The sequence below is a fragment of the Pongo pygmaeus genome, chromosome 1 (assembly GCF_028885625.2).
Source record: "Pongo pygmaeus isolate AG05252 chromosome 1, NHGRI_mPonPyg2-v2.0_pri, whole genome shotgun sequence".
NCBI classification, from domain to species: domain Eukaryota; kingdom Metazoa; phylum Chordata; class Mammalia; order Primates; family Hominidae; genus Pongo; species Pongo pygmaeus.
Window position 1 is genome coordinate 48,338,733 of NC_072373.2, and position 27,408 is coordinate 48,366,140.

At 51.4% G+C, this 27,408-nt stretch overlaps 1 protein-coding gene across 15 annotated transcripts in view; it reads left to right on the top strand.

Annotated features, from left to right (window-relative positions):
- TMEM9 (transmembrane protein 9) overlaps positions 1 to 24,588 on the top strand; it is a 36,782-nt gene extending 12,194 nt beyond the window's left edge. For 4 of the 15 annotated variants that reach the window (XM_054462713.1, XM_063647246.1, XM_054462718.1 and 1 more), the window contains 5 exons: positions 5,345 to 5,446; positions 7,519 to 7,610; positions 12,531 to 12,639; positions 15,433 to 15,564; positions 23,543 to 24,588. In XM_054462713.1, coding sequence (XP_054318688.1) covers positions 5,381 to 5,446; positions 7,519 to 7,610; positions 12,531 to 12,639; positions 15,433 to 15,564; positions 23,543 to 23,695 — 552 coding nt within the window. In that variant the 5' untranslated portion in view covers positions 5,345 to 5,380 and the 3' untranslated portion in view covers positions 23,696 to 24,588. Of the gene's footprint in view, positions 1 to 4,732; positions 5,154 to 5,344; positions 5,522 to 7,518; positions 7,611 to 12,530; positions 12,640 to 15,432; positions 15,565 to 23,542 lie in introns of those variants that run through there. The other 11 variants (XM_054462703.2, XM_054462688.2, XM_054462669.1 and 8 more) reach the window with 11 other exon arrangements.
- The last annotated feature ends 2,820 nt before the right edge of the window (positions 24,589 to 27,408 follow it).

Below are 27,408 nucleotides of genomic sequence, written 5' to 3' on the forward strand. Positions count from 1 at the left end.
TTTAAGGACATCGTCAGGCACCTGACCTGCCATCTGTGGCTGGAGGGCAATGTCCTATAAGAGGTGGGTCAAGCGCTGCTTTGTACCCCCACATTACTGCCCCTTTGAGAGTGTTAACACATATCTGTATTCTATCACTTGAGCTTTGTTCTCTGTTTAGGTTGGATGATCTTTTAGTGTGTCTAAGACATGGTTGCTAATGCAAAAATTAGGAAGTTAATCATCTCATAGGAGCTTGAGGTTACGAGACACTGGACAGATAAGCTTCAGTGGGGATTAGAGGAAAAGCAGGGGCATATAGTTGATGCCAGGGAGAGTAGACACCATTTGGGAGTGATGACAGCACTCATCCCCTATCCAGGAGCACCAACGGCAGGGACAGGGAGTGAGGAAGAACCCAGACCCACAGCTGTGGCACGGATGCCAAGACCTCGCCTCATAAAGTCAAACTGATTTTAGGGTTGTTGGATAAAAGCAGGTATGAACTAGAGGGTATGGGTTTTGGCCTGAGTTCTAGAGCTCCAAACTTGGAGGCAGGATGAAGGCTAAGTCCTGAGAGGAAGCAGTGGAAGGCTCCAGAGCTTCCTTAGGCCTCCTCTGCTGGGGAGAGTGCATTGCTGATGTTACCTGGTCTCCACCCTCTCAGTGAGCCCCGAGCCAGGGGCTCCCTGTTCCCTCCTGGCTCACATTCTGACTCTGATGTCACTGAGCTCCCTGCCCTCCTTTCCCATTCGCTTGTCCTGGGATCAAGCCAAACTGAACCCATTGGCTCTTTCTCTACATGCCTCTCCCTGCACTTCCCCAGTTCCATCTCTTTGCTCTCCCTACACTGCCCCGCCCCTGCCCCCGCCCCCCACCAGAATGCCCTCCTCACCATCACCCTGCTCTTGAATTGTGTCTCAAATTTTGCCCACCCTTCCTGGCAGTATTTGTTTCCCATGGCTGCTGTCACAAATTACCATAAGCCTGGTGGCTTCAAACAACACAAATGTATTATCTGACAGCTCTGTAGGCCATAAGTCTGACAGAGGTGTTCTCTTGAACTAAAATCAGGGTGTCTACAGGGCTGCATTCCTTCTAGAAGCTCTAGGGAAGAATGCATTGGCTGGCCTTGACCAGCTTCTGCAGCACCCACAGTCCTTGCCTGGTGGCCCCCTGCCTGCATCTTCGAAGCCAGCAGCATAGCATCTCTCTGACCCTACTTCCATGTCCATCTCCTTCTCTAACCACAGCCAGAAAAGGTTCCTCTGTTAAGGAGCCATCTAATTAGATTGGGCCCACCTGAATAATCCAAGCCACTCTCCCCAACCAAGGACCTTAATTTAATTATATTTGCAAAGTGCCTTTTACTGTGTAAGACAATATTCACAAGTTCCAGGGATTAGGATGTGGACATTTGGGGGTGCGACATTGTTCTGCCCACCACTCTGGCCCAGCCCAAGTAGCCCTCACTGCCCTCAAAGCCCCCTCTCCACCATTCTGGGCTCCTCTGGCCCTTGGTCTGGGTTTCCCAAGTGCCTCTGCAGCCTTCCCCCAGCACAGCTCTTACCACCCTGAATTGTCATTTCTTGTTGATTTGTCGTTTTCTTGCAATAAACTTCAAGTTCTGTGGGAACAGGGACAGGGTTTGTCTTGTTTACTGAGATATCCCCAGTACCTAGCACAGTGCTCAAAAAATTTTTGAAGGGAAAAAGCATTTCTGATATGGGAGATAGAAATTATTTAGGCAGATAGCGAGGACAAAAAGTCCTTGGCAGAACTTCCCATCTAATAAGAAGAAGCCCTAGAAATCATTTCTTTTCTAACACAGAGCAGCCTAAAAGATTGGGCTGCAAACATATATAAGGAAGCTGGAAGCTTACACGGGAGAATGCCAGCAGCTGCACTCATAGAAAAGGGCTACCGGGGGGCCAGGCATGTTCACCATGGGGCTCCACCTTCCCTTTTTTGTTAGCACATGTACAGTAAGAAAGAACTGGGCAACATGGAGAAGCTCAGGCAGAGAAGCCACCTGCATAATAAAGATTGGGCTGGGAGCTGCCAGAGATTTGTGCCCTATGCAGATGGCACACCTGGTGCTAACTTTTTTTGAGATGCCCTGTATAGATGAGATACCACCTCCCCACTAGCTCATCTATAAAACCCCCTGCATTTCACCTCGAATCGGCAACTCATTTTTCCAGGACCCCTCTCTGTAGCAAAGAGCTATTCTCTTTCTTTCACCTATTAAATTTCCACTCTTAACTTCACTCTTTGTGTGTCTACATCCTTGATCTTCATGGCCAGGAGACAACAAACCTTGAGTGTCACCACAGACAACAAAGCTGCTTCACTTCTACAACACATCACTTTCTATGTTACATTCTGATCATGTGATTGGTCTCCTATTAGGTTGTGCATTACTTGAAAGCAGAGTTGCATGTGATTTGTCTGTTGTATCCCTGGGGTACCTAGCATCTGTGAGCCCTGGAGTTTGGCTCACAGATAGTGCTTGGCACATGTTTATGGGATTAAATTTAATGAATAGGTTCAGACTCACTTCACTGGCATGGCTCATAAACACAGGGCACATGGAGGATGTATGGGAATGAGGTGCCCTGGGTCAGGTAGGACTATTTGGGAAAAGCTTCTGCAAGGCAAACACTTGGGCAAAGATTTGAATAAGATGAAAGATAACGACTGGTAGTGCTGGGGGTGATAATGTCCTATGGAGGACTGCAATGAGCAAAGTCAAATGTAGGGACAGCCGGTGGGGGGAGTAACCAGTGATGAGATGGGGTGGGGAAGCGCAGAAATGGTAACCACTTGGCTTGGTTGCCAAGTGGAGGGGTCTGAATTGGATGCCACAGGGTGCTTGCTACCAGGGATTGAGCAATGAGCGATGTGCTGAAAACAGAATTGGAGGAAGATAGGATGGACCTAGGAGGACACAGGAAGGGAGTGCATTTCAGGGAGCAGAATGCTAGCCGAGGAAAGATACAGGCAGGGTGATGATAGCTACCTCCTGGGGACACCTGGATAAACAAGATGTGGAAATATGAGAGAGGAGTCAAAGATAGTTTGATGCCACAATCTAGGACCTGCAGAAATGTGGAATGACAGTGGAAGGCCTCCCTTCTGTTTGATGAGGAAGATGGTGAGCTCAGCATTGGGTATCTTTAGTGTTGTGTGTCAGAGGGTCATCCATGGGAGGTGACAGACTCAGCCCCATGCTTTTGTCCCCATGAAAGTCCCACCTTCGTATAGAACGTATATGGGGGGAAGAAATGTCTTTTTCTAGTACTTGAACTATCCCTTCTGCCCCCACGAGGTAGGCATTCTGTCTCTGCCTGAGCTTGCTCACCACAGCAGCCATTCTGACCTCCACGATGAGCTACCATTGCCATTTAGAGAGCCTCCCTCTCTGTGTCAGATGCTGTTCTAGGTGCTTTGCATATGTAAACTCATTATATCCCCACAACCACCTTGAAAATTTGTTAATATTAATCCCATTTTATGGGCATGGAAACCAAGACTTCTGAAAGGATTCTAAAGACTTCCAAAGATCCAAAGGCGGTGTCCTAAAGGAAGCCACCCAAATTCACACAACTAGGAAGGGAGGAACCAGGATTCCTGCCCTGGTCACTCTAGCTCCAAAGCCCCTGACCTTTGCATCACACTGCAGGCCTGCTGCCCCTGCCCCCTGCCAACTAGATTAAATTTAATTCTATAGAATTCAGTTTAGCAGACACTTCCTGAGCACCTACCAAGCACAGGTCACTCTGCCAGGTGGCAATGATATAAAGAGGAATAAGATATAAGCATAGGAGAGAGGAACACAAACTCAGTGGCCTCCAGATAAGTGCCCACCTCAGTTCACAGGGCCTGCGAGGGGCTTGATTCCACGTGGACCCAGCCCCTATGCTAATCCAGCCACCAACCCCAAGTTTGGGCCATACTGATACTCCTCCCACCCACCCCTAAGGAATCCCAACATATCAAAGCTGAAGGGGATCTTAGAATCCAACCAAATCATTTTACAGATAAGGGAAGTAAGGGAAGCTGAGGCCCAGAGAAGGGAGGTATCTTTTCCAGGCTAACAGAGCTGCTTAGGGGCAGGGGCAGGGCCAGGTCCAAAGCCCCGGGGTCCTCACTCCGGGTCTGGTGCCCTGAATTCATATGACTCCTCTTTGCTTCACAGCTGGCAAGAAGTTCACATCTGCCACATAGCAGCCGGGGACCCCCACCCCTGCATCCTGGCCATGCACACTTTGCCCCATTTTGCCAGGCCCAGCACCAGCATGGGGTAGGGGGATCAGGCTGAGGACGCTGTTGTGCACACTCTTCACAGGCCCAGCCCACACCACCCCATCGCCAACCCTCGATTTCTCCTTCTCAGGGGTGTGTGTAGGGGTAGAGACGTTGCCGCGCAGAAAGTCGTCTGCAGCAAAGACGTGGATCCCTAAATAACATTTCCAGATTTTGAATGAGGACAAAGCCCTTTAATCTCGTATCGTTTTTGTTGACGTTACTAGCTTACAGTGTATAAAGCGCTTTCTCTCTAAAACAGCAAAATGAAACAAGCTGAATTTTATAATACAAGGAAGGGAGAAGCACTGCAGTGGGAGTTCTCAGGCCATACAAAGGCAAGACCCTTCCCCAGGAGTTTGGAAGGCTGACGTTCCCTTTTCTGGTTTGGTCGGGTTTGAGAAATGCCCGCCTCTCCCTTGCGCAAGAGTCTCCCCGCCCAGGTGAAGGCGGGTCTTGTTGCCACAGCGACAGCGCGGTTGGGGTAAGGGGCTGCTCTGGCAGCCAATAGAAGCTAGGAGAGGGCGGGGACAGCTGGGTCTTTTGCGGCTGCCGCGGGCTTGTAGGTTAGTGGACGCAGCACTGGGGGAGGGGACGGGGGTCGCGGGGCTATTGGGGGTCCCAGTCCGGCCTAAGACCTCAGGGCGTGGTGGGCACCGGCCTTCGCCGTCGGAGCAGGGGTCCCAGACTCGCACGCAAAAGTTCCCGTCGGGCCCGAGCGGGGAGGAGCTGCGGGGCGGGCAGAGGCGGAGATGGCGTAGGGCGGTGGGACGTGATGCGCGGGTCAGAGCCGGGCCTTGAGAAGGAGGAACTGAAGGCCCCTGGCAGCGGTGTCCCCTCGAGGACCCCTCTGCCGGGCCCACCAGGTGGCCGGCGGAGAGCCGGAGAGTTGGGCGGGAGGGAAGCAGGGTTTGGCGACCAGGTTTAGCAGGCCTTGGAATCCTGGAGCCCAGCCCCCAACCCCATTCCCACTTCTTGGCAGGATGGTTAAGGGCCTAGCGTGCTGGCTGCGGTGTGGCCACCTTCCCCTTCTCCGACTCCGTATCTCTTTTTCCAGGTGTCCGGCTTTGCTGGCCCAGCAAGCCTGATAAGCATGAAGCTCTTATCTTTGGTGGCTGTGGTCGGGTGTTTGCTGGTGCTCCCAGCTGAAGCCAACAAGGTGAGGGAGGTGAGCCTGCAGCACCTGGTCACGACCACCGTGCACGGCCACCCTGTCTACAGGGCTGACTCAGAGGTAGCTAGCTGCTCCTTAAGCCTCTCACTCACCTATGGGCCATACTTTTTTTAGTGGTCTTCCTTCAGGTTCAAGGCTGCTGGCCTCCCTAAGGATAGTGCCGGGGAGGAGTGAGGAAGGGTGGGGCACAGAGCGCTGGCTCACTCTGATCAGACAGATCAGTGGTGGACTTCCAGCAAGGAAGTTTGGAGAAGTTATCTAAGTTCTCCATACCTTCCTTTGCTTTGGACCAGAAGTATTTTTTGTTTCAGATATTTTTGGATTTGGGAGTACTTGCACATACAAAATGAGCTATCTTGAGGAGGGGACCTAAGTCTAAACCTGAAGTTCGTTTATGTTTCATATATGCTGTATATACATAGCCTGAAGGTAATTTTATACAATATTTTCAATAATTTTGTGCATGAAACAAAGTTTATCTACACTGAACCATCAGAAAGCAAAGGCATCACTATCTCAGGCACCCATGTGGATCTGATGGCACATGTGCCATCTGGTTGGTTGGTATCACCACCATTCCTGACAATGAATTTATATGCTACCGATAAATATTTTCTTACATTACACATAAGTTCTTAACAGTAAAAAAATATGATGTACTATTAACACAGTGAAAATAAATGACGTGTTCAGGGTAACTAAGCACAGTAGCATCACCAGAATACCTGTATCAGCTGTTAGACACAGCAACATCAGGCTTTCTGTCTCCTGCTATGATGCCGTGTTTTGATTAAAGGTTACTGTGCACAGTATTTTTTTAGGTGAGAAGTAGTATCTGAAGCAGTAGAGGGACCAGAAAGTGGGTCCTCTAGAGATGAGGAGGCATTCTGCCAGATGGCTTTTAAAAATGTTTTTGCCAGTCACCTGATTTATTAACAAGCTTTTGTCTTAGAAGTCTGTTTGATTTTATAGACTGACACGATTTCTTGTTCTGTTATGAATGCACTCTGCTCTAGTCTTTCAAGAAGCCCGTCACTCATTTTTACCATGTCTGTAGGTGCTTTTCTGCAGTGTTAACATCATCTTTGTGGTCATGTCTATGCTTAACAAGTTTTAGATTGGGAGCATTTCGAATTTTTGTTTTAGGGATGCTAGTACTACCACCTATAGTAGCAGTTGTATCTATTACTCTGCTTAGGGAGAATCAAATTACATAACAATGTAAAAATGCCCTGTAAGTGTAAAGTCCTATACAGTTTGAAGTTTCCATTATTAAGGGTGACCCACCTAAGTTCTGGGACTCCTGAGATAACTTCCATTCTTTAAGGCTACATTCCTATGGAGCTGTTTGGGTAGATCTATGGCACTAAAGATCATCCAGACTTTGAAGTAAGGTTAAGGCTGAGAGTTTGCTTCCATTCTCTCCTCAAAATTCCTAATTAAGTAAAGACATTTATGGTGGTATCTCTTACTCATTCCAGAAGGGAAGAACTTTCAAAGAGGTTGCTTGAGTATTCCCACAGAAATGATCCACTTTTTCTTATTCACGCTCGCCCTTTATGTTTCCCCAATCCTACCTAAGAAATTGGAGAAGGAATGTGGGGAAGAGGGTGGCTGCCAAGTCCACTGGACAGAGGTGCACACACAAGTGTGGGGTCTGGGGTAGAGGACTGCCACTTTGCTGCACACACACACACACCCCATACCCATTACACACACACACCCACACACACACACATACACCCACACACCACCACACACCCACACACCCCATACCCATTTCCCCCCATCCCCGTACCTGCTTTGGGACTGGCAGGCCTAGACAACTTTCTGTGAGTCTCATTTGCCACCTGGACATTTTCTGTCTTTAGGACCCTGTGCTGTAGCTTGCTTCCTACAGTGGCAGTCCTTGCTGGACTTGAACTTGGGGATGGAGAAAGCTCAAGAGCATAGATATGGTTCACCTAACAGGATGGGGAACAGAAAGTTGACAACCTTGCTAGAGCCTGAACCCCAGGCAGGTTCTCTGCATACTTGACATGTGCTTTCTTTTCCAGAGTTCTGAAGACATCCGGTGCAAATGCATCTGTCCACCTTATAGAAACATCAGTGGGCACATTTACAACCAGAATGTATCCCAGAAGGACTGGTAAGGCATTACACACAGGCCTCTGGCTGCTATACCCAGTTGAAGTTATGGGTGTTTACTAGAGTTCTTGGACCCTGGAGGATAAGCATGCTCTCCCATTCCTATGGAGAGCCTTTCAAAGGAATAATTATTCATGTCACAGAACCAATTTCATAGTTGTCAACTGTCTATGGAAACAGGATCCAGGTGTCTGAATTCCAGCTGAGTGGTCCCTGGCTAGAGGAGTGGATTTTGTTGTTTTGCTTTGAAAATTGGTATTTAGTGATGCATACAGAATGGTAGTAGAGAAGTTGGCAGAGGTAGGTATTCTGACCACATACTGTAGGATACCTAATGCTTTTGCAAAGCCTTGTTACATGTGTTATTCTGTGCCAGTCTCATAGCATCCTTGTAAAGTAGGTGGGATGGATTTTGCTCCCATTTTATAATAGCAGAGACAGAGGCCCAAAGAAATAATTTAGAGTGTTGAATTCATTTCTGGGTACCTCACTTTTAAAAAGAGAAGAATAACGCAGAATTCATTCAGAGAAAGGAGACTAGTGCGGCGAAGGGAAGTTTCAGCACATTGTCCTGGAAGGAATGGTTTAAGGAAGCAAGGAAAGCCTAAAGAGGAGAGGACTTGGGGACACACGATGATTGATTGAAAGCTGGCATGTTATGGGAGGTGGGACATGTGGGAGCAGGTACTAGTGTGGATCAGTTATGTTCAGTGGGGTTTCTTGGTGTAGAGTTGGGGCCAAGGATAAAAGCTTCAGGGAAACCAACTTAAGCATGAGTTGAGGGAGCATTTCTAATCTAGGCAGTTTTGGGAGCCAGGAAGCTCCGTCCCTGGAGGGTCCCGAGCACAGATGGGCTGAGGTCACTGTAGAAGAGATCAACATCAGATGAGAGGTCCGGGTCAGTGCTGCCTCTCCTGCTTTCTCAAAGCAGATGAGCTTTGAGAAAATACACATTTCCAGTACCACCACCACCCCTCGATTTTGATTCTTCAAATATGGAGTGAGGGTGAGGGGAGGCAGTAACCTTTCTTTCCTTTGGTGCTTAGGATGCAGTTGATCCAGAGCAACACTCGAGAATTTTGAAACTAGTTGAATTTCCAACTCTGAGATTGTCGGTGATTTTCTGAGAGGCAGTCTAGTTAGATAGACAGACTCTGTGTTCCACCTTCTTGACTTCAAATTTAGCTTAGCTGCTTGTTAATTGTGTGACAAATTACTTAATCTCCACTGCACTTTGATTTCCTTATCTATAAATAGTGGCAGTATTTTGAGTGTTAAGTATGTACGTGTTTGTATGTGTGTTTTGCATGTGTGTGCATAGGTAAGTAACTATAGCACTTAGAACAATACCTGGCACACAGTAAGTGCTTATATAAACGTTAGCTGATATTAATGTAAATTATCATGCCTTACTGGTGGCCACATATATAGTCATGGTCAAACTTACACCACAGACTGAGAAAACGGACTCCTCCTGAAGCACTAGCCTTCTACTTAGGAGAAGTCCAAGTAACCCCCTTGTATCTTGTGGTTATAGTTCAAATAGCATCAGTATAAACTTTGATGGGCTGTCTTAGCCCTTCACCAGATAACAAGGCTATATCCCACACTCCTTATGCAGGCAGACACTTGCAAATTTAGGAACACTGTCTCTGTCCTGGAGCTATAGATGGCCTGAAAACCCAAGGTTGGATGTCTGCAGAGGACAGAGTCCTGTCTAGACCTCTCAGGCTATAGTTTATCTCCTTCTTCCCCTCAGAAGTCAGAATTAATGGGCTGCCTGATGAATAGCCTTACATCAGGAACCTCAGGGCAGCTCCATTAAGGGTGGTGGGTGTAAACTGAGGCTGGAGGAAAGACTGCAGGATTCTAGGACCCAGTGACACTGACCTTGACTGGGAGTCATCCTGTGCTTGCCTGGAGCCCCTTAGGGGTAGGGTGGGGCCTTGACATTGATCTGAGTGCCTCAGCGCTAGGGTTAGAAGAGGTCAGTTTGAGTGGGTCTTCTGGTCTCTGCCACATTTTTACTTTGCTGTCATGTTGGTCCGTGCTAAAGAACACTTGCACCCTTCCCCTTGGATGTGCAGAGTAAAGCCAGAATCATCTGACATGCGGGCCTCAGGTTTAATGGCCAAGCCATGTATGTTCCTGTGTTTACAGGTATCCTGCCATCTAGTGTTGAGAGTTTATAACCATATGTGCATAAAAAGGCAAAAACCCCAGCTTTGCCCCATTGGTGGGTCTGGCAAGGAGATATGTTATTAGAGACACTCCCAGAGCAGGAAAGCACTTAATAAGTTGGCTAGTTCCTTGCCTTTCAAACTTGTTAAGATAGAACTTCTCTGCAAACAAAATCCGTTTTGGAAACAAAATCTATAAAACATAAAGTCAGAATTGCACTGGCTGAGAGGGAAGTGTCCCTCAGCCCCTCCCTGACTACCACCCCACCGTACAGCGGTTCCTGTGGGTCCCAAAAGAGTACAGTTTGAAAGACACTGACCAAGTTCAGTCTCCATTTATAAATGAGGAAACCGAGGCCTGGAGAAGTTAAATTGCCCCCAATCACAGGAGAGTTGGAGACAGCAGAGCTATTTCAGCTCCTTACTGCTGTTCCCCCGGGTAGCAGGATCCCACATTGAAGGACTCAGGTTGCCCTTCCAAACTGCCCCTGACACCTTGGCCTTGTGAGAAATCCATAGATTCCACTGCAATACTGGTATGACCTTCTAGACCCAGGACCCAGTGTAGCTCAGGTAAGGGAGGAATCTGGAGGCTTGTAGAGACTTCCTGGAGAAGGGAAGATGGCATTGTCTCTGGACAGGAATGGCAACCAAGTACCCTGGGTGACCCTGGCCTTGCCCCTTAACCCCTCCCTCCCAGAGGAAGCAGCATGCAAGGCCTGAAAGCAGTATTTTCAGTTACAACAGGGGAGACCTGCTCACAGCAGGGAATAACATGTTGGACACAGATGGAACTGGATCATGAAAGGTTTAGATAAACTCATGTATGCCACATATGGATTTTTAGGAGAACAGAGTCTTTTAGAGCACATCCCATTCTTATTCCAACACACGATCTTTATATCACACACCCTTGATGCTTCTGCCAGAAACCCAGCCCTATAGCTCAGAAGGGAGCTGTGCTTGACTCTTGCAGGACTCCTGTCAGAGCTAGAAGGGCCTTTTAAAGATTATCTGGTGCAACCGCTTTATCTCACAGAGAAGAGAACGGGCCTAGGGTATAGACACTTGGTGGCAGAGCCAGGACAGAGCCCAGGTGCATTGCAGCATGACACCTGCTTCACCTCTGCACACCTCCAAGAGGTTTGGATTTTTCCATTGGTAGTAATGAAGGTGCGTTCTGTAGAGTTTTTTGCTTTGTCAGTGTGGTCCATGAACCAAACGGGTTGGAACCATGCTGATCTGAGGAAGGCTGGGAATGAGAGGCCTGAGACAAGCCAGGTACCAGCCCAGGCCCCACTGAGGCTGAGTCGGAAGTAAAGACCTGTGGCTGAGGGTCTAGATTTGGGTTCTGGCCTCACCACCACTATAGAGATGCCACTTTGCCTCCTAAGCCTCTTTCCCTGTTTTTAGATGTGGAACCTATGATCTTTATCCCACCTTACGCAAGAGTGCTGTTAGATGAAAGTGGGTCTACTCTTCCTTTGGGAATCATGTAGTTACTAAGCCTGCTCTGGCCAGCACCCAGCTAGGTACTGGGAATATGGAGATATATAAGACATAACCCTGTGTTCAAGGAACGTACATCTCCTGGGGAGACAGCACAAATAAAGATTGGATTACAATGCAGTGCATTGGCAGGGGGTTGGGGGGAGCTGGCTGTTGGGCACAGGCGGCTGAGCTGAGAGTTAAAAGATGAGATGAGGTGGCAAAGCCATGCCCTCCTGGTGAGAGTGTGGGTGTGGCTCATTCAGAGAGCAGCCTGGCAGATCCGTGTGGCTGGAGGATGGGAAGGTGGGTGAGGGAGGCGTAGCAAGAGATGGAACTGGAGTGAGGTGGGTTGGGGCCCCTGGCAGAGCAATTGAGTTAGCATTGGCCCTAGGGGCTCTGTGGAGTCACTGACCGGGCCTAAGCTGGGGAATGACATGACCAGAGTTGCATTCTGGAAAACCACCTGGCTGCCGTGGGAAGGTAGTATGTGTTAGAAAGGCCAAACTAGAGGCGGGAGGGCAGTGCGGAGGCTGGTGCGGTTGTCCAAGGAAGATAGGATGAGGGCCTCAGCTAAGACACAGCAGTGGGAGAGAATAAAGGAGATGGATTCTAGGAATTTTTAGGGAAGTAAAATCACTGGCCTTTGGTGATTTTACTTAGATGAGAGGAAGGCAGTGACAAAGATGATTTCCAGGGTTTGACCCGGACGGTAAATTGGACGGTAGAGGTGTTCTGTCTGCCATTGTGAATGGGGAGCCAGTTTGCAGGAGTAGGGAGTTGAGGGCAAAGGGTGTGCAGGGGCGGGTGTAGAGTTCATGGTCTCTATGGGACATGCAAATAGTGACTCCTGTAGCTCATAGAGGAGAGCGGCCCTGGCTGGAGATTCTGATCTAAGATCTGTCAGCTTCTGAGTTGAACCTTTTAGACAGATGAGCACATGCAGGGAGAACATAGCATGAGATGAGGAAGGCAGCTGGGGGTAGAACTCTGGGAACATTGATGGTTTTGGAGCCAGCACTGTAGGCAGTTTGGAGAGCTGGTTTTGATGTGCAAGGGGCATGGGCTGTGAGGCTGTGGGTTGGGAAGGGGTTCTGCCAGCCTAATCCTTTATAAGCCCTTGGACCTCTCTGGGAGCACCCTTCACCTTTGCCTAGCCCCTACCTCTCAGCTCCCCTGGCTACCTGCTTCTCTGGTCTTGAGGCTTTAAGATCTGGTGGCCCTGCCTCTACAGCCCTGTCTCTCTGTTGTAGCAACTGCCTGCACGTGGTGGAGCCCATGCCAGTGCCTGGCCATGACGTGGAGGCCTACTGCCTGCTGTGCGAGTGCAGGTACGAGGAGCGCAGCACCACCACCATCAAGGTAACGCCAGGGTCTCAGGAAGCCGGTGGGATTCCCACACGCCATTCTCCAATCGCGGACTGGCATATACCCACAGTTTTTCACTTTATTCTGGAATGTTCCAATGGCTATGAGACTGGCTTCTAGGCTGGCCTAGTACAGACACCGGGACCCACATCCCACACCTTCCTGGAGCCAGCTCCCTTCTCTGCTCTCTTTCCAGTGGTTACCATTACAGTGAGAGGAGAGAGCCCTGGGAGAGCTGCTGGAGACTCCTTTTTCCCTGCATTCTTTACAGTTTTTTTCGTTCCTCTCCCTTCTTCTATTCATCCAGTAAATCTCTTTTTGGTGCCTGCTATATTCTGGGCAAGATGTTGCCAATGGGGAGGTTGGGCTGCCCTCCTGGAGCTTAGTCTAATTAAGCTTCCAAAGTGACTAAGCTCCTCTAAAAAGCATCAGAGCTGTGGACTAGGGCTGGGTGTTGGGTGCTGGGAGAACATCAGATTGGTCCTTTTGTGTTTTCCTGAACCTTGTTCTCATTGATCATTTGGGTGAATTCAGGAAAGAGATGATAGACACAGTCACCACCATAGACATCACGAGGTCTCTGTTCATTCCTCTGCACCAGGCAGAACTTCCCGTGTCTTCTAGAGGCTGTGAAGCCGCCCTAGCAGAGACCCTCATGACGCCCAGCCTCCCAGTGCGGCTTCCTAGTCCAGGTTCTAACAATCCTGGGCCAGGCACCTGGCACACAGAGTACTCACTGATTACATAGCCATTTCTTTTTTTGTTTTTTAGAGACTGGGTCTGACTCTGTTGCCTATGCTGTAGTCCAGTGGCACGATCACAGCTCACTGCAGCTCTGACCTTCCAGGCCCATGCAACCCTCCCACCTCAGCCTCCTGATTAGCTAGGACCACAGGTGCACATCACCACACCCAGCTAATTTTTTTAATTTTTGGTAGAGACAGGGTCTCACTATCTTGCCCAGGCTGGTCTCGAACTCCTGGCCTCAAGCAATGCTCCAGCCTTGGCTTCCCGAAGTGCTGGGATTATAGGTGTGAGCTCCATGCCTGGCCTAACGTAGCCCTTTCTGTTCCAGTTTGTAGCATTTTTCTGCTTGTCCTTTGAAGAGTCTATAAATAGCACTGGAAAATAATTCTCATATTTAAAGGCACTGCCGGGTCCTCCATCAGGTTTCTCCTTTCGAGGCATATTTGGGGGGCGGTGGTCTTCACTGCCATCCTTCCTGCCTGTTCCAGGGAGCCCTGTGCTGTAGCTCCTCTGTGTTCTCACCACTCAGGGAAAAAGCAGCTGTCTGTCCTCCACTGCTCCCAGCCAGTGCCCTGTGCATACCCAACTCCTTTCATCCACCCACCTGAGGCAGCCCCTCCTGCAACTGTCTTTCTCCTTCTCTGAACTTCCTCCAGTGGGCCTCATCCTCCAGGGACCAGATGCCTGAGACCTGAAATTCAGAGCCAGATGTCACCGCTGCTCCCTGTTTGGCCGGGAGGGAACTTCCTGGCATGGGGACCTCATCAGATACAATTTCCTAATTCCTCCCATTTCCCCCAGTTCTCCTACCTAGGAGGCACCCCTCAACTTCAGCCTATTGAAGACCCAGCCTCTGTTCTCCTTCCACATTCCTGGGGTACAGGTGAGGTCTGATTATTTGCCCGGTTTAAACAGGCGTGAACACGGTGCCCCAATCAGGTGGGACATTGGTCCAGTGGAACTTGGCTATTGGCTGAGCTGGGCACCCAGCTTTAAAGTCCTAAGGTTCTTTTTTTCACTCTTCTTCACAGTCTAGGTAGGGGAGGGCTGAGATCAGAAGCCGGCAATGGCCAGGCATTGTGGAATTAGGAAAAGCATTTGAGAGGGAGTCAGCAAGTCTAGGTTTGAGTCACACCTCCACCATCTGGTAGCCTTGGGATCCCAGGTGATCTAGCCCAGCAGTTCTCAATCAGATGATTACAGCCCCCCAGGGGGCATTTAGAGGTGGGTGAAGGTGCTTTTGTGGTCCCAATAACAGGTGTATTACCAACACCGTTACAGGGACCATGGATGCTAAATGTCCCACCCAAAATCCCAGAGCACCCACATTGAGAAACATTGAATTTGCTGCATTAAATCTATCTTTTCTGTAAAAACAAAATGACTCCAGCTTGTGAAGGACTGTGTACGTAAGAGATTCATGGAGTTGTTGTTCTACCCCTGGCTTTCCCCGCCCTGCAGAGGGGCTGATGGGAGGGCAGGCGTGACCTCCACCCCCAGCACACACCTTCTTACCAGCCCTAGCCACTCTGCGCAGGGGCGTGCCATGAGTGGGCCAGCATGCCCCATCCGTCCTGCTCTCCACAGGAGCAATGAGCCCACCAGCCCAGGTTTACTCTTCCTGGCCCCAGCTTTCCAGCCTCTTCACAGCCTGTTCTTCCTTGCTCTTAGTTTGTGATTGCTTTCCACCCTTCATCATGGACTCTTCTACAGCCAGGGAGGCCCTTGTGTTCCCACTTCTACCCCGGGAGCCTCTCAGGGCATCAGGCTCCAGACTTCTTCCTCTGTCATCTGCCTGCTGTCCTGATGCCTGCTGTGCAGACTCCCTCAAGTTAGGACAGAGTGCCTCCTCTGTGGAGTAGGGCCCTCCCCTTCCTTTCTGGGCATGCTTTCCCTCTGAGCCCACGTGCCTCCAAGTCCTTTCTTAGTGCACCACTTGAGGAGTCACTGCCAGCCAGACACAGATGGCCCAAGACTAGCAACAGATTTCTAGCCCTGACCCCAGATAATGGTTCATAGGCACACCGGTCTCTTCCTCAGATCATCATTGTCATCTACCTGTCTGTGGTGGGTGCCCTGTTGCTCTACATGGCCTTCCTGATGCTGGTGGACCCTCTGATCCGAAAGCCGGATGCATACACTGAGCAACTGCACAATGAGGAGGAGAATGAGGTAAGAGGGCTTTGAGTGCCCAGGCCCTGGGTCCCTGCATGTGTGTCCCCAGGGCAAAACCCAGAGGAGCATCACCTAGGTCCAGTTCCCATCTCCCCCACATGCTTCAAGTTGCTCTTCTGGTCAGTGTCCTACACATCACCCAGACTCAGCAGGGACCTGCCCTTTGCCCTTGCAGATGAAACAGGACACCAGGCATCAGGCAGGCTCCATGTACAAGCCAGGGGAGCCATGTCATCCTGTTGCACTGTGCTTCCAGGCAGAGGGGGCGCAGCCAGCCAGAGCCAGTCACACGTAGATACACATGATATCCCCCACGTGCTCAGACATTGGTGACAAGCTGCTGGTGGACTGGACGATGGCAGGTTAATTTGTTTGTCCAGTGATTCCACAAACATCTGTTGAACACTTGCTCAATGCAAACCAGAGCTCCAGGGTCTGGGGGGGAAATGTAGGATTTCAAGAGCAGAAGAGGAATGAGGTAGACAGTGGTGCCGGGTGGGGGACATTGCCAAGTACGTGTGAGGAATTTTGAGCGTTGCAAGGATAGGGTAGGGATGTTTGAATAGTGGCAAAGAGAGCTGGCCAGTAGATTCAGGTCACATTATTAAAAGTCCCAAATGTCAAGCTAAGGGGGTTTGGCTTTATCTGATAAGGAAGGTGGGGAACCACTGACCCCAGACAGCCTGCAAGGCCTCCAGGAGTTCATGCAATGGTGGGGAGCTGGCGGGGCTTGGACCAGGCCCAGCGCAGTTAATAAGCGCTCTCACCGTCTTCCCATTTATCCTTATACTAAAATGTTGTGGACACCATGGCGAGGAAACCCAGGGGGACAGGAGGGCTTAGGTGAAGGGCTCTTCGTGGGAGTGAGACGTGGTGCACCTCCATGCTGAGCAGAGTTGTAATGAGCCCTGCACTCCCCAGGTGGTCTAGGGGAATCTTGCCTGAGTGAGGACTGCGAAGCCCCGTGTGCCTCGGGCTCCCCCTTTACGCGCTCATGTACCAGCTAGCTGGGTGCACGAGACAGCAGAGCGGGCTGCTTAGAGGCGTGGAGCCAAGGCAGGCGGGGTTGGCTGCTGCTTCCACGCTGAGCTCCGTCCCTAGGGCCTTGCTGCTGGAAGGTACTCCTGTTTATTGACTGATGGAGGGATGCCCTGAGTGAACTCATGCATATGCATAAGGAATATCTAGTGGGGAAGCGCCTCAGCTAGGCCTCGGAGAATTAGTTGAAGAAACTGAGAGTTATTTAGCTTAAAGGAAAAGAAAAACAACTAAAGGAGATGCATGATAGCTGCCTTCAGAAGTTTGTAGGAGACAGCTTAGCTTCATCCAGGAACAGAGAGATTTAACACAGTATAAGGTGGAGGCTGGGAGTCTTCCTGTAGACAGCGTGGTCTAACTATGGGGTAGGTGGGCTGGGCTCCCTTGCAAGACCATGAGCCAGTTCCTCACCAAAAAGAGGACCTGGGGGCTCAAGTCTGAGTGTGAAGCTGCCTGGGTGATGTGGGTCTGGGCCAGTATAAACAGCGAAAAGAAGGGCAGGTCAGGGAGGGAGCTTGGCTGCTCTCGAGGGCTGTGTTGCCCCACCCTGTGCACATGCCTGGACTGCTCCCAGTTTGCCCCCAGCCTCCTGCTGACATGAGTTTGGCCGAAGGTGGAGCAGAGGGGATGAGCCTCGCCCCATTGGAGCTGGGGCCTGGGAAGTGGTGGCACTGGCAGTTGGGTGGTCTGTGTTCAAGAGGAAACCTCGTGTGCCTACCTGGTTATTAATGTAGAGTAATAGCAGCTCTGATAGGGGAGGAGCATCGCTAATAAACACTCAGCGATTAGGGGTAATGTGGTAATTGCAGTCCTGGCTGGGGTAGTAATTGAGAGATGCAGCCCAATGATTTCCGTGGAATGCATGGCTCTGGGGCACGGCCTTGTTGTGTCTCCTGCCGTCCTAGCCAGGGAGCCAGAGGGAGGGCAGCTTGGGGAAAGCAGCTTGCCGTCCCTGGGTATGAACCCAGGTCTCTCTTACCCCCAGGAGACCTGGAGTGCTCCTCATTTGAAGCCTGTTTGTATGAGGGGGCCTTGGGAGGAAGAAGGGCTAGATTTGGTAACCTGTAGCAGGACTGCCTGGGAGGACAGTAGGCTGTGATAGGCTGCAGCACATAGAAGCTGGCGAGCCATGCTCCCTCCTGTAGGGGAAATTGCAGCCCTTGGATGGACAGGATGACACGCCCTCACCTCTCACCTGAGGTTCTAAAAGCTCATAAAAAGTTGTGTTTAATCTCTTTGATACCCTGACCTAGGGTGCAGCCAACTCTCACTGGTTGTGGCCTGGGGCAGGTAGATCTCATTGGGTGCCCTTGGCTGGGTAAGGAAGTGCCCCCAGTCCCGTTCTTTGGCATCACCTCTCTATCCCCTCACCTGTGATTCTGTGTGGTCTCCAGGTCACAGATGTCTGTGGTTCAGCAACTCTGCTTTTCTCAGTGTATTCAGAAAACGTGCAGGTGGCACAGTGTTGAGATTTGCACAGACCTTACGTCTGCCGTCGGGGGTTTAAGCCCCAAGACGGCCAAAAGCAGGTGAACCAGCAGGAAATGTAAAGGCTGCAGTAAGATCTGGCTTCATAAGACGGGTGGTCAGCTGAAGAAGCCAGGTGCCTTGGGAGGCACCTCTTTACTAGACAAGGGGTCGGAAAGTTACCCTTCTCTATGTGTTAGTCTGGGAAGGAAGGCTTCCTGGCAGAGGGGGATTTTCAGTGCCAGCTCAGGGTGGATGGGAGAGTGACCGCTGAACTGCAGGGAGGATGAACAGGGCATTGGGGCTGGACAGAACCCAAGGAGCTTGTCTTAAAAGGGACTGGGGGCCCTAGTCCTGGATGACGAGGGATAATCTACTGCCCTTCTCAGTGCACAGAGGAAAGGGATGTGGGGAAACATGGGGCTGGGGGGGCAGGCACTCAGCTGAGCGGCAGCAGCACCTAGGCTGTAGCCATGTCTCTGGGTTTCACCCCAAGAGGAACAAAGTCAGGACGTAGCCTCTTGGGGTTCCTTGAAAGCTCGCCTAGGCCTGTGCAACTCGGTGACTTTAGAAGGAAAATTCTCTCTAGGCTCCAGGAGCTTTCAGGCCCTACGCCCCAGGAGTCTGGGACCCAGTTAGGGGTGAGATCTGGAGGTCAGGGCATTTTTTCAGGGTTAGGGACCCCTTGGTTCCCTCTCCCCAATTCCTGTGGCCAGGAGCTCTCCTGCCCAGGGGGTAAAGAACTGGAAGAGGAAGGGGAGGCCTCCCCCTCATCCTCAGCCCCATTCATGGAGGGAGATGAAAGCTTGTCATGTTCCCTTTGAAAGCGCTGGCAGAGCCTCAGTGGGCCCTGATTGCTGGGCGCTGCCTCCCCTGGGATTCCAGCAGCATTAGGCGTAATCCCTGGGCTCAGACGTCCTTTGAAAGGAGGAAGCAAGCATGTTTGCTGGGGCAGAAACGGCAAACAGAGCTGTTTTAGATGTGCAGGTTGGGCCCTCTTTGAAGAGAGACACATGGTTTCTCTGAGGCTGGGGATGTCGCTGCTCACAGCATGGGCCCAAGCTGTGAAGAGGTCTTCAAAGTGCTCACCCTGCTGGGGCAGTGGATAGAGTTCTGGGCCCCGTTTGGGAGAGAGTATACAGGGAAATCAAGGAAAGGTGATGATGATGGTGGGAACTGGAACATGCAGGCACCGGGGAGAAGACTCGGGCCACTGAGGAGCAGTCTCCCCTCCTGTCTGCACACGGGTGGCAGCTGTGTTCTGAGGACCCCAGCCCTGGGAAGCTGACAGTGAAACACGGAACAGAGACACCGATGGGGGCAATCCAGTCGGCCTCCTCCCCTGAGGGCAGAATAGAAAGGTGTGCAGTTCAACAGACTCTTCTAGAGCCTGCAGTGGGGCAGCACAGCATTGTGGTTAATCACAGTCCTGGGAGGGGCCAAGCCCTGCCATTTACTATCCTTGGTGCTAACCTCCTGGTTTAGTTTTCTAAGTCTGGAATACACATAATCATTTTTACCTCAGCATAACTGTTGTGATCGTGTGTGTGGAAGCTTTACAAGTGTTCGCGCGTCCTTAAGAATGCGCTATTTCAATCAGGTGTTAACACTTAAGTAGCATCATGATTGCTGGAGGGAAGCCTGAGGGGCAGCGTGCACAAGGGCCTGAGTGAGGATCAACACAGGTAGAGAGAGGACGCATGGACCAGTGTGGCCAGAGGCTTGGGGTAAGGGGGGAGGTGAGGCTGGGAGTGCCCTTGAATGTCAGGCTCAGCAGGGTTTTATTTGTGAGCAGCTGGGTCCCAGCTGGGGTTTTGGGGCAGGGAAACAGCATGAGTTGATGTGTCATAGGAAGGTGGCTCTGGCCGCAGCGTGCAGGGGTCAGGGAGAGCCTCGCAGCAGAGGTGCAGTGGGACTCAGCAACAGCAGCAAGGATTTGGGTCAAACATGGAAAACTCAGAGAGGCTGTATAGTCCTCTTGCTAAAGGGCTTTGCACTAGGACCATGCTTTGCTGAGTGGCTGGTAAGTGACGAGACCGCCTGGTCATGCTCCTGTGCCTGGGATTGGGGAGGAGGGAGGAGGAGCAGCCAGAGAGAGGAGAGCCGCCTGGGGTGGGGTTCTCACTCTCCCTATGTCCTTGTCATCAGACTTGGGCCAAGGTCCAGTGCCAGCTCAGAACCAGTGCTTCTGGGCAGACTGAAGAGGGTTTCATCTGGGACGGCCTGAAGGGCTCAGGGCTAGTTTGATCAGCTGGGGCTTATCCACACAGTTACTTGGGTCCTCCCAGTGCTGGAGAGGAGGGCCTCGCTTGATGTCCTGAGCATTGGTTCCTTTAGAGGTGCTTTGTTCTTGCTCTAGCTGTGGGGAAGGATACCAGCCTGTCTCTTTGGTTGTCCATGCTGGCTCCCTCTTAGGAGAAACCAGCCAAAGAAGGATCCAGCTGGGTCCTAGGATAAGAGATATACATACATGGGTTCAAATTCCGACTTGGCCACTAAACAGCCATGCAGCCTTGGGCAGCAAGATGATTCATCTTTCAGAGCCTCAGTTTCTGCAGCTACAATAGGGGATGGTTTTACCCATTTGCCAGTGTTGGAAGCCTGGGAATAATCTGTGTAAAGTGCCTAGCAGAGCGTCTGGCACATAGTGGCAGTTGTCGTAGTCACACTGGTCTGGTCCCCACTGGGGACCTCCTGGGAATCCATCCATGTCCAAGCTCTTTCCCCTGATTGGGAGGGGCTCCACCCGCCTCCCCTCCTAACTGCCCTTCTGCTCCCAAATTAACTGGAGGCCCAGCCTCAGAGGGAGAGGGGAGGAACTGGTGGCATTTCTCCGACTTCCACACACCATACTTGCTGCAGAGCAAGCAAGGATGAGGCCCCACTCTGGGCTGTCTCTGAAACAGATGTGGAGTCTTTAATACCTTTTAATCAGACTATTAGCGATGGAAACTCAGCCTCTCGGTGGCAGCTTTCCCCCACTTAGGAGCTGTTTGTTAAGACTTTACATGAAGGGAAAACAAATGATACTGTGGTAATGTGGTGAATTTCAGCATGTTCCCTTAATGCTCTGCTCTGGGCTCTCCCTGGCTTCCCCTTCTCAAGACGCTCCCCTGAGATGCAGAGCAGTGGAAGGAGGGCAGGGCTAAAACTGCCCCACCCTTCCAAGCCTAGCAGCCCACCCCACACACACTGGAGCCCTGTCATGAGGAAGACGGTCCCGGAAGGGATGAGATTGGGAATGGAAAGAAGAAGAGAAGGCAAGCCAGCCCCCAGAGCCACGTCCCGGTGGGCCAATAGCTTCCCAGATGGGTCTTTAGTGCCCACCTCATGTAGACGGCCACACTGAGGCAGGACTGGGTGGAGGCTTGGTCTTAGCACTGTGGCCAGCTCAGTCAGCACAGTGAACAGGGAAGGCATGGAACTGGAAGGAGGGGCAGCAGCCATGGCAGTTTTCACAGGCTTTCTCCTGGCAGCCGGCTGCCAGCCTTACTGCCTAGTGGCTCCCAGAGCTAGGCTCTGATATTAGTCATCGCTCCTAGGGAAGAAAGAAACCAAACATTTCTTGAGCCCTAGCTCTGTGACAGCCAGGATAGTAAGTGCTTTATATGTGTGTTATTTAACTTTGCCGTACCCATCTACTAATCTTAAACCAGTGTATTTCAAACAAGCCATTAGGTCATGAAATGAATTTTGTGAGTCATGACCAGGATTTTTTAAAAAATGGAACGGAACAGAGCAAAGAATATCAGAATGCATTACACTAAGTATTGTTTTATGAAACTTCTTTTCACTCTGTGTGTGTGTGTGTGTGTTAGATAATTTGGTAACTATAATTCCTAATGACCGTATAGCAGAAAAAAGTCTCAATGACTACATTTATTACATTAAATTGAAGCTTGGAGAAATGAAGTAACTTGTTCAGGGACACACAGCCTCAGAAGTGACTGAGGCCATGTCTCCTTCCCAGCCCCAGCTGTGGATCTGTAGTTCCACCTGGGACACGGGCCTAGGGGAGTCTGAGGCTGGAAGGGGCAGGTGGTCCCCAGCCCAGGAACAGAACCCAGGGGTCCTAATTCCAAGCTCAGTGTGCCCCCCTGCCTGACACGGCCACACCTGCCTTTCAGACGTTGCCTGAGCCTCACCTAGCCTGGCACAGGAAGCCTTCCTCAGGACCTGGGCGGGAGGCTCCCAGAAGGCAGTGTCCATCTCTAACGCAGCTTAGAGAGGAGCACTCTCAAGATGAAGTCCTCAGAGCTCCGAGAGGATGATGATGAACCCTCTCCCAGCCTCCTCACTGCCAGCTCGTTCTCTGTCCACCCTACCCTCACCTCACCACCCCCCTTCGCCCCAGCCTAGCAGCTGCATGGTGACAGAAGCCGTGCCAGCTTGGGGCATTAGAAGCAAAGTTGCATTTACTGGGCGGCTCTGGGCTTAGAGAAGTGCGCTAATCCCTTAAGAGATGTGTGGCAGGAGATGAGAGGCAGGGAAAGCTAGGGAGGAAATCCCCACGGGGGTGTGGGCCTGGCCCTCAGCTCTAATTCTCTCCAAAGATCAGGTTCAGGTCCTGCAGGAAATGCAGAGGCTCCGGAGCTTCAGAGGCAGAGAAGTGGTAATTAGGGGAGGATGCTTTTGACGGCAGCAACAGTTCTGAAAGCAAAGGGGAAGGAGATCAGCAGTCAGATAGGGAGGAAGCTGAGCTGTCCTCAGCTATCAAAGGAGGGAATGGGCCAGAGCGGGCTCTGCAAAGGGAATGCTGGGGCGGCTCTGAATTTCCATCCCTGTCAGACTCCCTGAGTGATGTCACATCCCTCTTTCCCAGGGAAACTAAGATCCCGTGGATCTGGATCTGTGCAGACTCCTCAGTAGGCCCCCTCCCATCTGGAGCAGATGTGCTGCCATCTCAGGGTAGCCAGACCCTAGCCCCCGGGCCTTCTTCCCATCCCCTGGGCAATGGCGGGGAGGGCAGGGGAGTTCTCTAGCCTAGTACTAGCCCTGGGGGCACCTCGGTGCATTGCTGAAACAAGAGATGTCATCAAGTCCTCTGCCTAAGTGAGGTCTTGAAGCCTATACTTAGCATCCTTCTTGAGAGTTAGAAATAGTGGAATGGGGCATGGTGAGGGGTGGGTTCAGGCTGGGAACCTCACTTGAGCTAGCTGTGTGGCAGTAACTGGAGCCCCAGCGGAACCTACTCTTCCTGGAGTGCTTCCTTTCCCGGGCCCCAGGGAGGGGCAGGGGCCCCATCCTGCAGATGCTACAGACACTAAGGCCTCCAGCAGACCTGGCACACTGTGTTCAGGTCTGCAGATGACAAGGCAAGGTCCTCAGCCCACAGCACTTGGGGAGGCCCAGCCTCCCAGTCTGGGGAAGGTAAGGCTTTGGGGTTCGTTCTTTCCATGTCAGACTTTCAGGACCCAAGACCCTTCTGGCTTACCGTGCCAGATCTTCTCTTTTTTTCTTCCCACTACAGGATGCTCGCTCTATGGCAGCAGCTGCTGCATCCCTCGGGGGACCCCGAGCAAACACAGTTCTGGAGCGCGTGGAAGGTGCCCAGCAGCGGTGGAAGCTGCAGGTGCAGGAGCAGCGGAAGACAGTCTTCGATCGGCACAAGATGCTCAGCTAGATGGGCTGGTGTGGTTGGGTCAAGGCCCCAACACCATGGCTGCCAGCTTCCAGGCTGGACAAAGCAGGGGGCTACTTCTTCCTTCCCTCGGTTCCAGTCTTCCCTTTAAAAGCCTGTGGCATTTTTCCTCCTTCTCCCTAACTTTAGAAATGTTGTACTTGGCTATTTTGATTAGGGAAGAGGGATGCGGTCTCTGATCTCTGTTGTCTTCTTGGGTCTTTGGGGTTGAAGGGAGGGGGAAGGCAGGCCAGAAGGGAATGGAGACATTCGAGGCGGCCTCAGGAGTGGATGCGATCTGTCTCTCCTGGTTCCACTCTTGCCGCCTTCCAGCTCTGAGTCTTGGGAATGTTGTTACCCTTGGGAGATAAAGCTGGGTCTTCAGGAACTCAGTGTCTGGGAGGAAAGCATGGCCCAGCATTCAGCATGTGTTCCTTTCTGCAGTGGTTCTTATCACCACCTCCCTCCCAGCCCCAGCACCTCAGCCCCAGCCCCAGCTCCAGCCCTGAGGACAGCTCTGATGGGAGAGCTGGGCCCCCTGAGCCCACTGGGTCTTCAGGGTGCACCTGGAAGCTGGTGTTCGCTGTCCCCTGTGCACCTCGCACTGGGGCATGGAGTACCCATGCATACTCTGCTGCCGGTCCCCTCACCTGCACTTGAGGGGTCTGGGCAGTCCCTCCTCTCCCCAGTGTCCACAGTCACTGAGCCAGACGGTTGGTTGGAACATGAGACTCGAGGCTGAGCGTGGATCTGAACACCACAGCCCCTGTCCTTGGGTCGCCTCTTGTCCCTGAACTTCGTTGTACCAGTGCATGGAGAGAAAATTTTGTCCTTCTCTTGTCTTAGAGTTGTGTGTAAACCAAGGAAGCCATCATTAAATTGTTTTATTTCTCTCACTTTCTGGTTTTTAAGAGATTTAGGGAACTAGGAATTTTTCACAAGTGACCTGGTAAATGTAGTATCCCAGAGGGGACAGAGAGCATTGCGTTTGTTAGGTCCAGACAGGCAGAGCCTTGGGAAGTCCAGGTGGCCATGGCAGAGCCAGCCACAGTGCAATCAGGCCAAGGCCATGGCTTGCTGGAAGTCCTCACCTGATTAGGAAAGAGGTGGGTAGGCTGGGGCAAGGAGCACAGGGTGAACTGGCCCTTGGGAGTTATCCTGAGATTTTACTTGCTTCATGTTTATGGGCAATTCCTGTGAAACTGAACAGTGCGTGATTCATCCTAATATCCTACAGACACAGTAAATAGCGCTCCCTGCAAAACCTGTAAGTATCCCCAAATGAAAACCAACAGGTATTAGGAGAGGGGTGGGTGCGGGCAGCTAAAAAACGAGCTGCCCCGTATAGAAGGAAGTGCCAGCAGCTTCAACAGGGACATCCAGGGGAGCCCGGCACTGCGTCAGCTTCAGTATGGATGTGCGGTGCAGGGCATGTCCAAGACCCAGGCAGAGGCAAGGCATCTAGAGGGACCGAGCTGATCTGGTGTCTTCAGGGTTGTCCAAATAAACATGGATTAAGAACCTTTGTGGGCTGGGCGCGGTGGCTCAAGCCTGTAATCCCAGCACTTTGGGAGGCCGAGGCGGGCGGATCACGAGGTCAGGAGATCGAGACCATCCTGGCTAACACGGTGAAACCCCATCTCTACTAAAAAAAATACAAAAAATTTGCCGAACGTGGTGGCGGGCGCCTGTAGTCCCAGCTACTCGAGAGGCTGAGGCAGGAGAATGGCGTGAACCCGGCAGGCAGAGCTTGCAGTGAGCCAAGATCGCGCCACTGCACTCCAGCCTGGGGGACAAAGCAAGACCTCCGTCTCAAAAAAAAAAAAAAAAAACCTTTGTGTGGGCCCCCATGCTGGGTTCTTGGAGAGGTGTGTGGGAGGCAAGAGAACAACGTGAGGTGGGGGGTCAGTTTGCAACAGTTTGCCAAAGTTCAGAGACAGAAGCGTAAAGGGGATGGGACTGGGGTGACCTGCAGGTGGGGCTCCCAGGAGGAGCAGAGACTCTGGTTGGCATTGGAAACAAGGGACACAGCTAAGAGGGGACCAAGTGGATTGTGGGGTCCTGAGTAAGTGCACTTAGGAAGTTTGTGGTAGGGCTAGCAAGCGATAGATGTGCCCCCAGATGCAAGGCTGGGACAGAGGAGTTGGTACTAACATTTCTACTGGTTCATTTACTTGACAGCTGCTCAGTGCCTACCAGGGTCAAGTACTGCTGTGGAAGCTACAGTGGGCTATTTTATTCTTTCAGGATGGGGATGCTCTTATTTCAAGAGGCACACAAAAGCAGCGCTTTCCAAAGGTGGGCAGGTGGGTGTATTAACTTAGCAAGAATAACCAGGCCAGAAATTGGTGCCTAACATTGCCAGGTCTCCCGTGTAAAACCACATGCCCTGGGGGAAACATTGAGTGCTATATTTCTCTGAGGCTTGGGTAAGTCCTGCAGATGATCCAACCTGGCTTTGGTAGTTTTCAGGACAACTGCTGTTAACTATAAATAAGCCGAACTATAAGTCCAGTATATGAACATTTATAAAAGATTAGGAGTGACTGTTCACTTTACTAAGGATTCAACCAGTAACCAAACATCTCAATGTGTCAACTTCACACACACAAAACCCGATTTTCAGATGATGGCAGAGTACACTTCATCTTTCTGTGAATATGAAGGGGCGGAGAACCCCAGCAAAGGGGTGAGTGCACTGCTTGGCTGGTATCTGGAACAGAGATGAAGACCCCTGCAGCCAATGATGGAAAAGATCAGAAATGACATTCTTCACCCTGTCTCATATGATGTAAAAGGAACAGAACTTGGCTGGGCGTGGTGGCTCACGCCTGTAATCCCAGCACTTTGGGAGGCCAAGACAGGCGGCATCACAAGGTCAAGAGATCGAGACCATCCTGGCTAACATGGCGAAACCCCGTCTACAAAAAATACAGAAATTAGCTGGGTGTGGTGGCGCCTGCCTGTAGTCCCAGCTACTCGGGAGGCTGGGGCAGGAGACTCGCCTGAACCAGGGAGGTGGAGGTTGCAGTGAGCTGAGATCGTGCCACTGCGCTCCAGCCTGGCAACAGAGCAAGACTCCGTCTCAAAAAAAAAAAAAAAAAAAGGAACAGAACTTGGTGCTGTTGTGTTCAGAATCCTGTCTTCCTTCAAACCCACCAACCATGCTGTTCTGTAATAGATTGGTCCCACCTGGAAAAACAGCTGGTTGGGGTTGGCCCTGGGAACCTGAGCCTTAAGAATTGGTCTCCATGGTTAGAGACCAGCACTCATCCCTCGTGTGGCTCACAGGGAGGCCGATGGAGAGGCCAGCCTGCTTCCTCGTGGCCTTTCCTTCATTCCTCACCTAGCCCGACTTGGTCCTCCTCCTCCTCTCATTTCCTGGCATCCATTGTTACACATCTGCCAGCAAAACCCCAACCCCACCCAGTCTGACTTCCCTGCTCCTCCCTGGGCAGCCAAGTGCTGCCACAGAGGCTGAGGGTGCCCTGGCAGGTGCATGGCCTCCACCCCCTCCCTTCCCCCATGAGGGCCAATAATCCTCCTGTGAGGCTCACTCTTGAGGCCACTAGACAACCTTCCTGTCTCCCCATCTCCCTCCCCTAGAAAATCTTGCTTATGACTTCAAGAAAATGGAGTGATTTCTTAACTCAGCCCCATTGTTAAATCATTCTTTATTCATACTCGTCCTGACTGCCTTTGCTACAGTCTTGGGG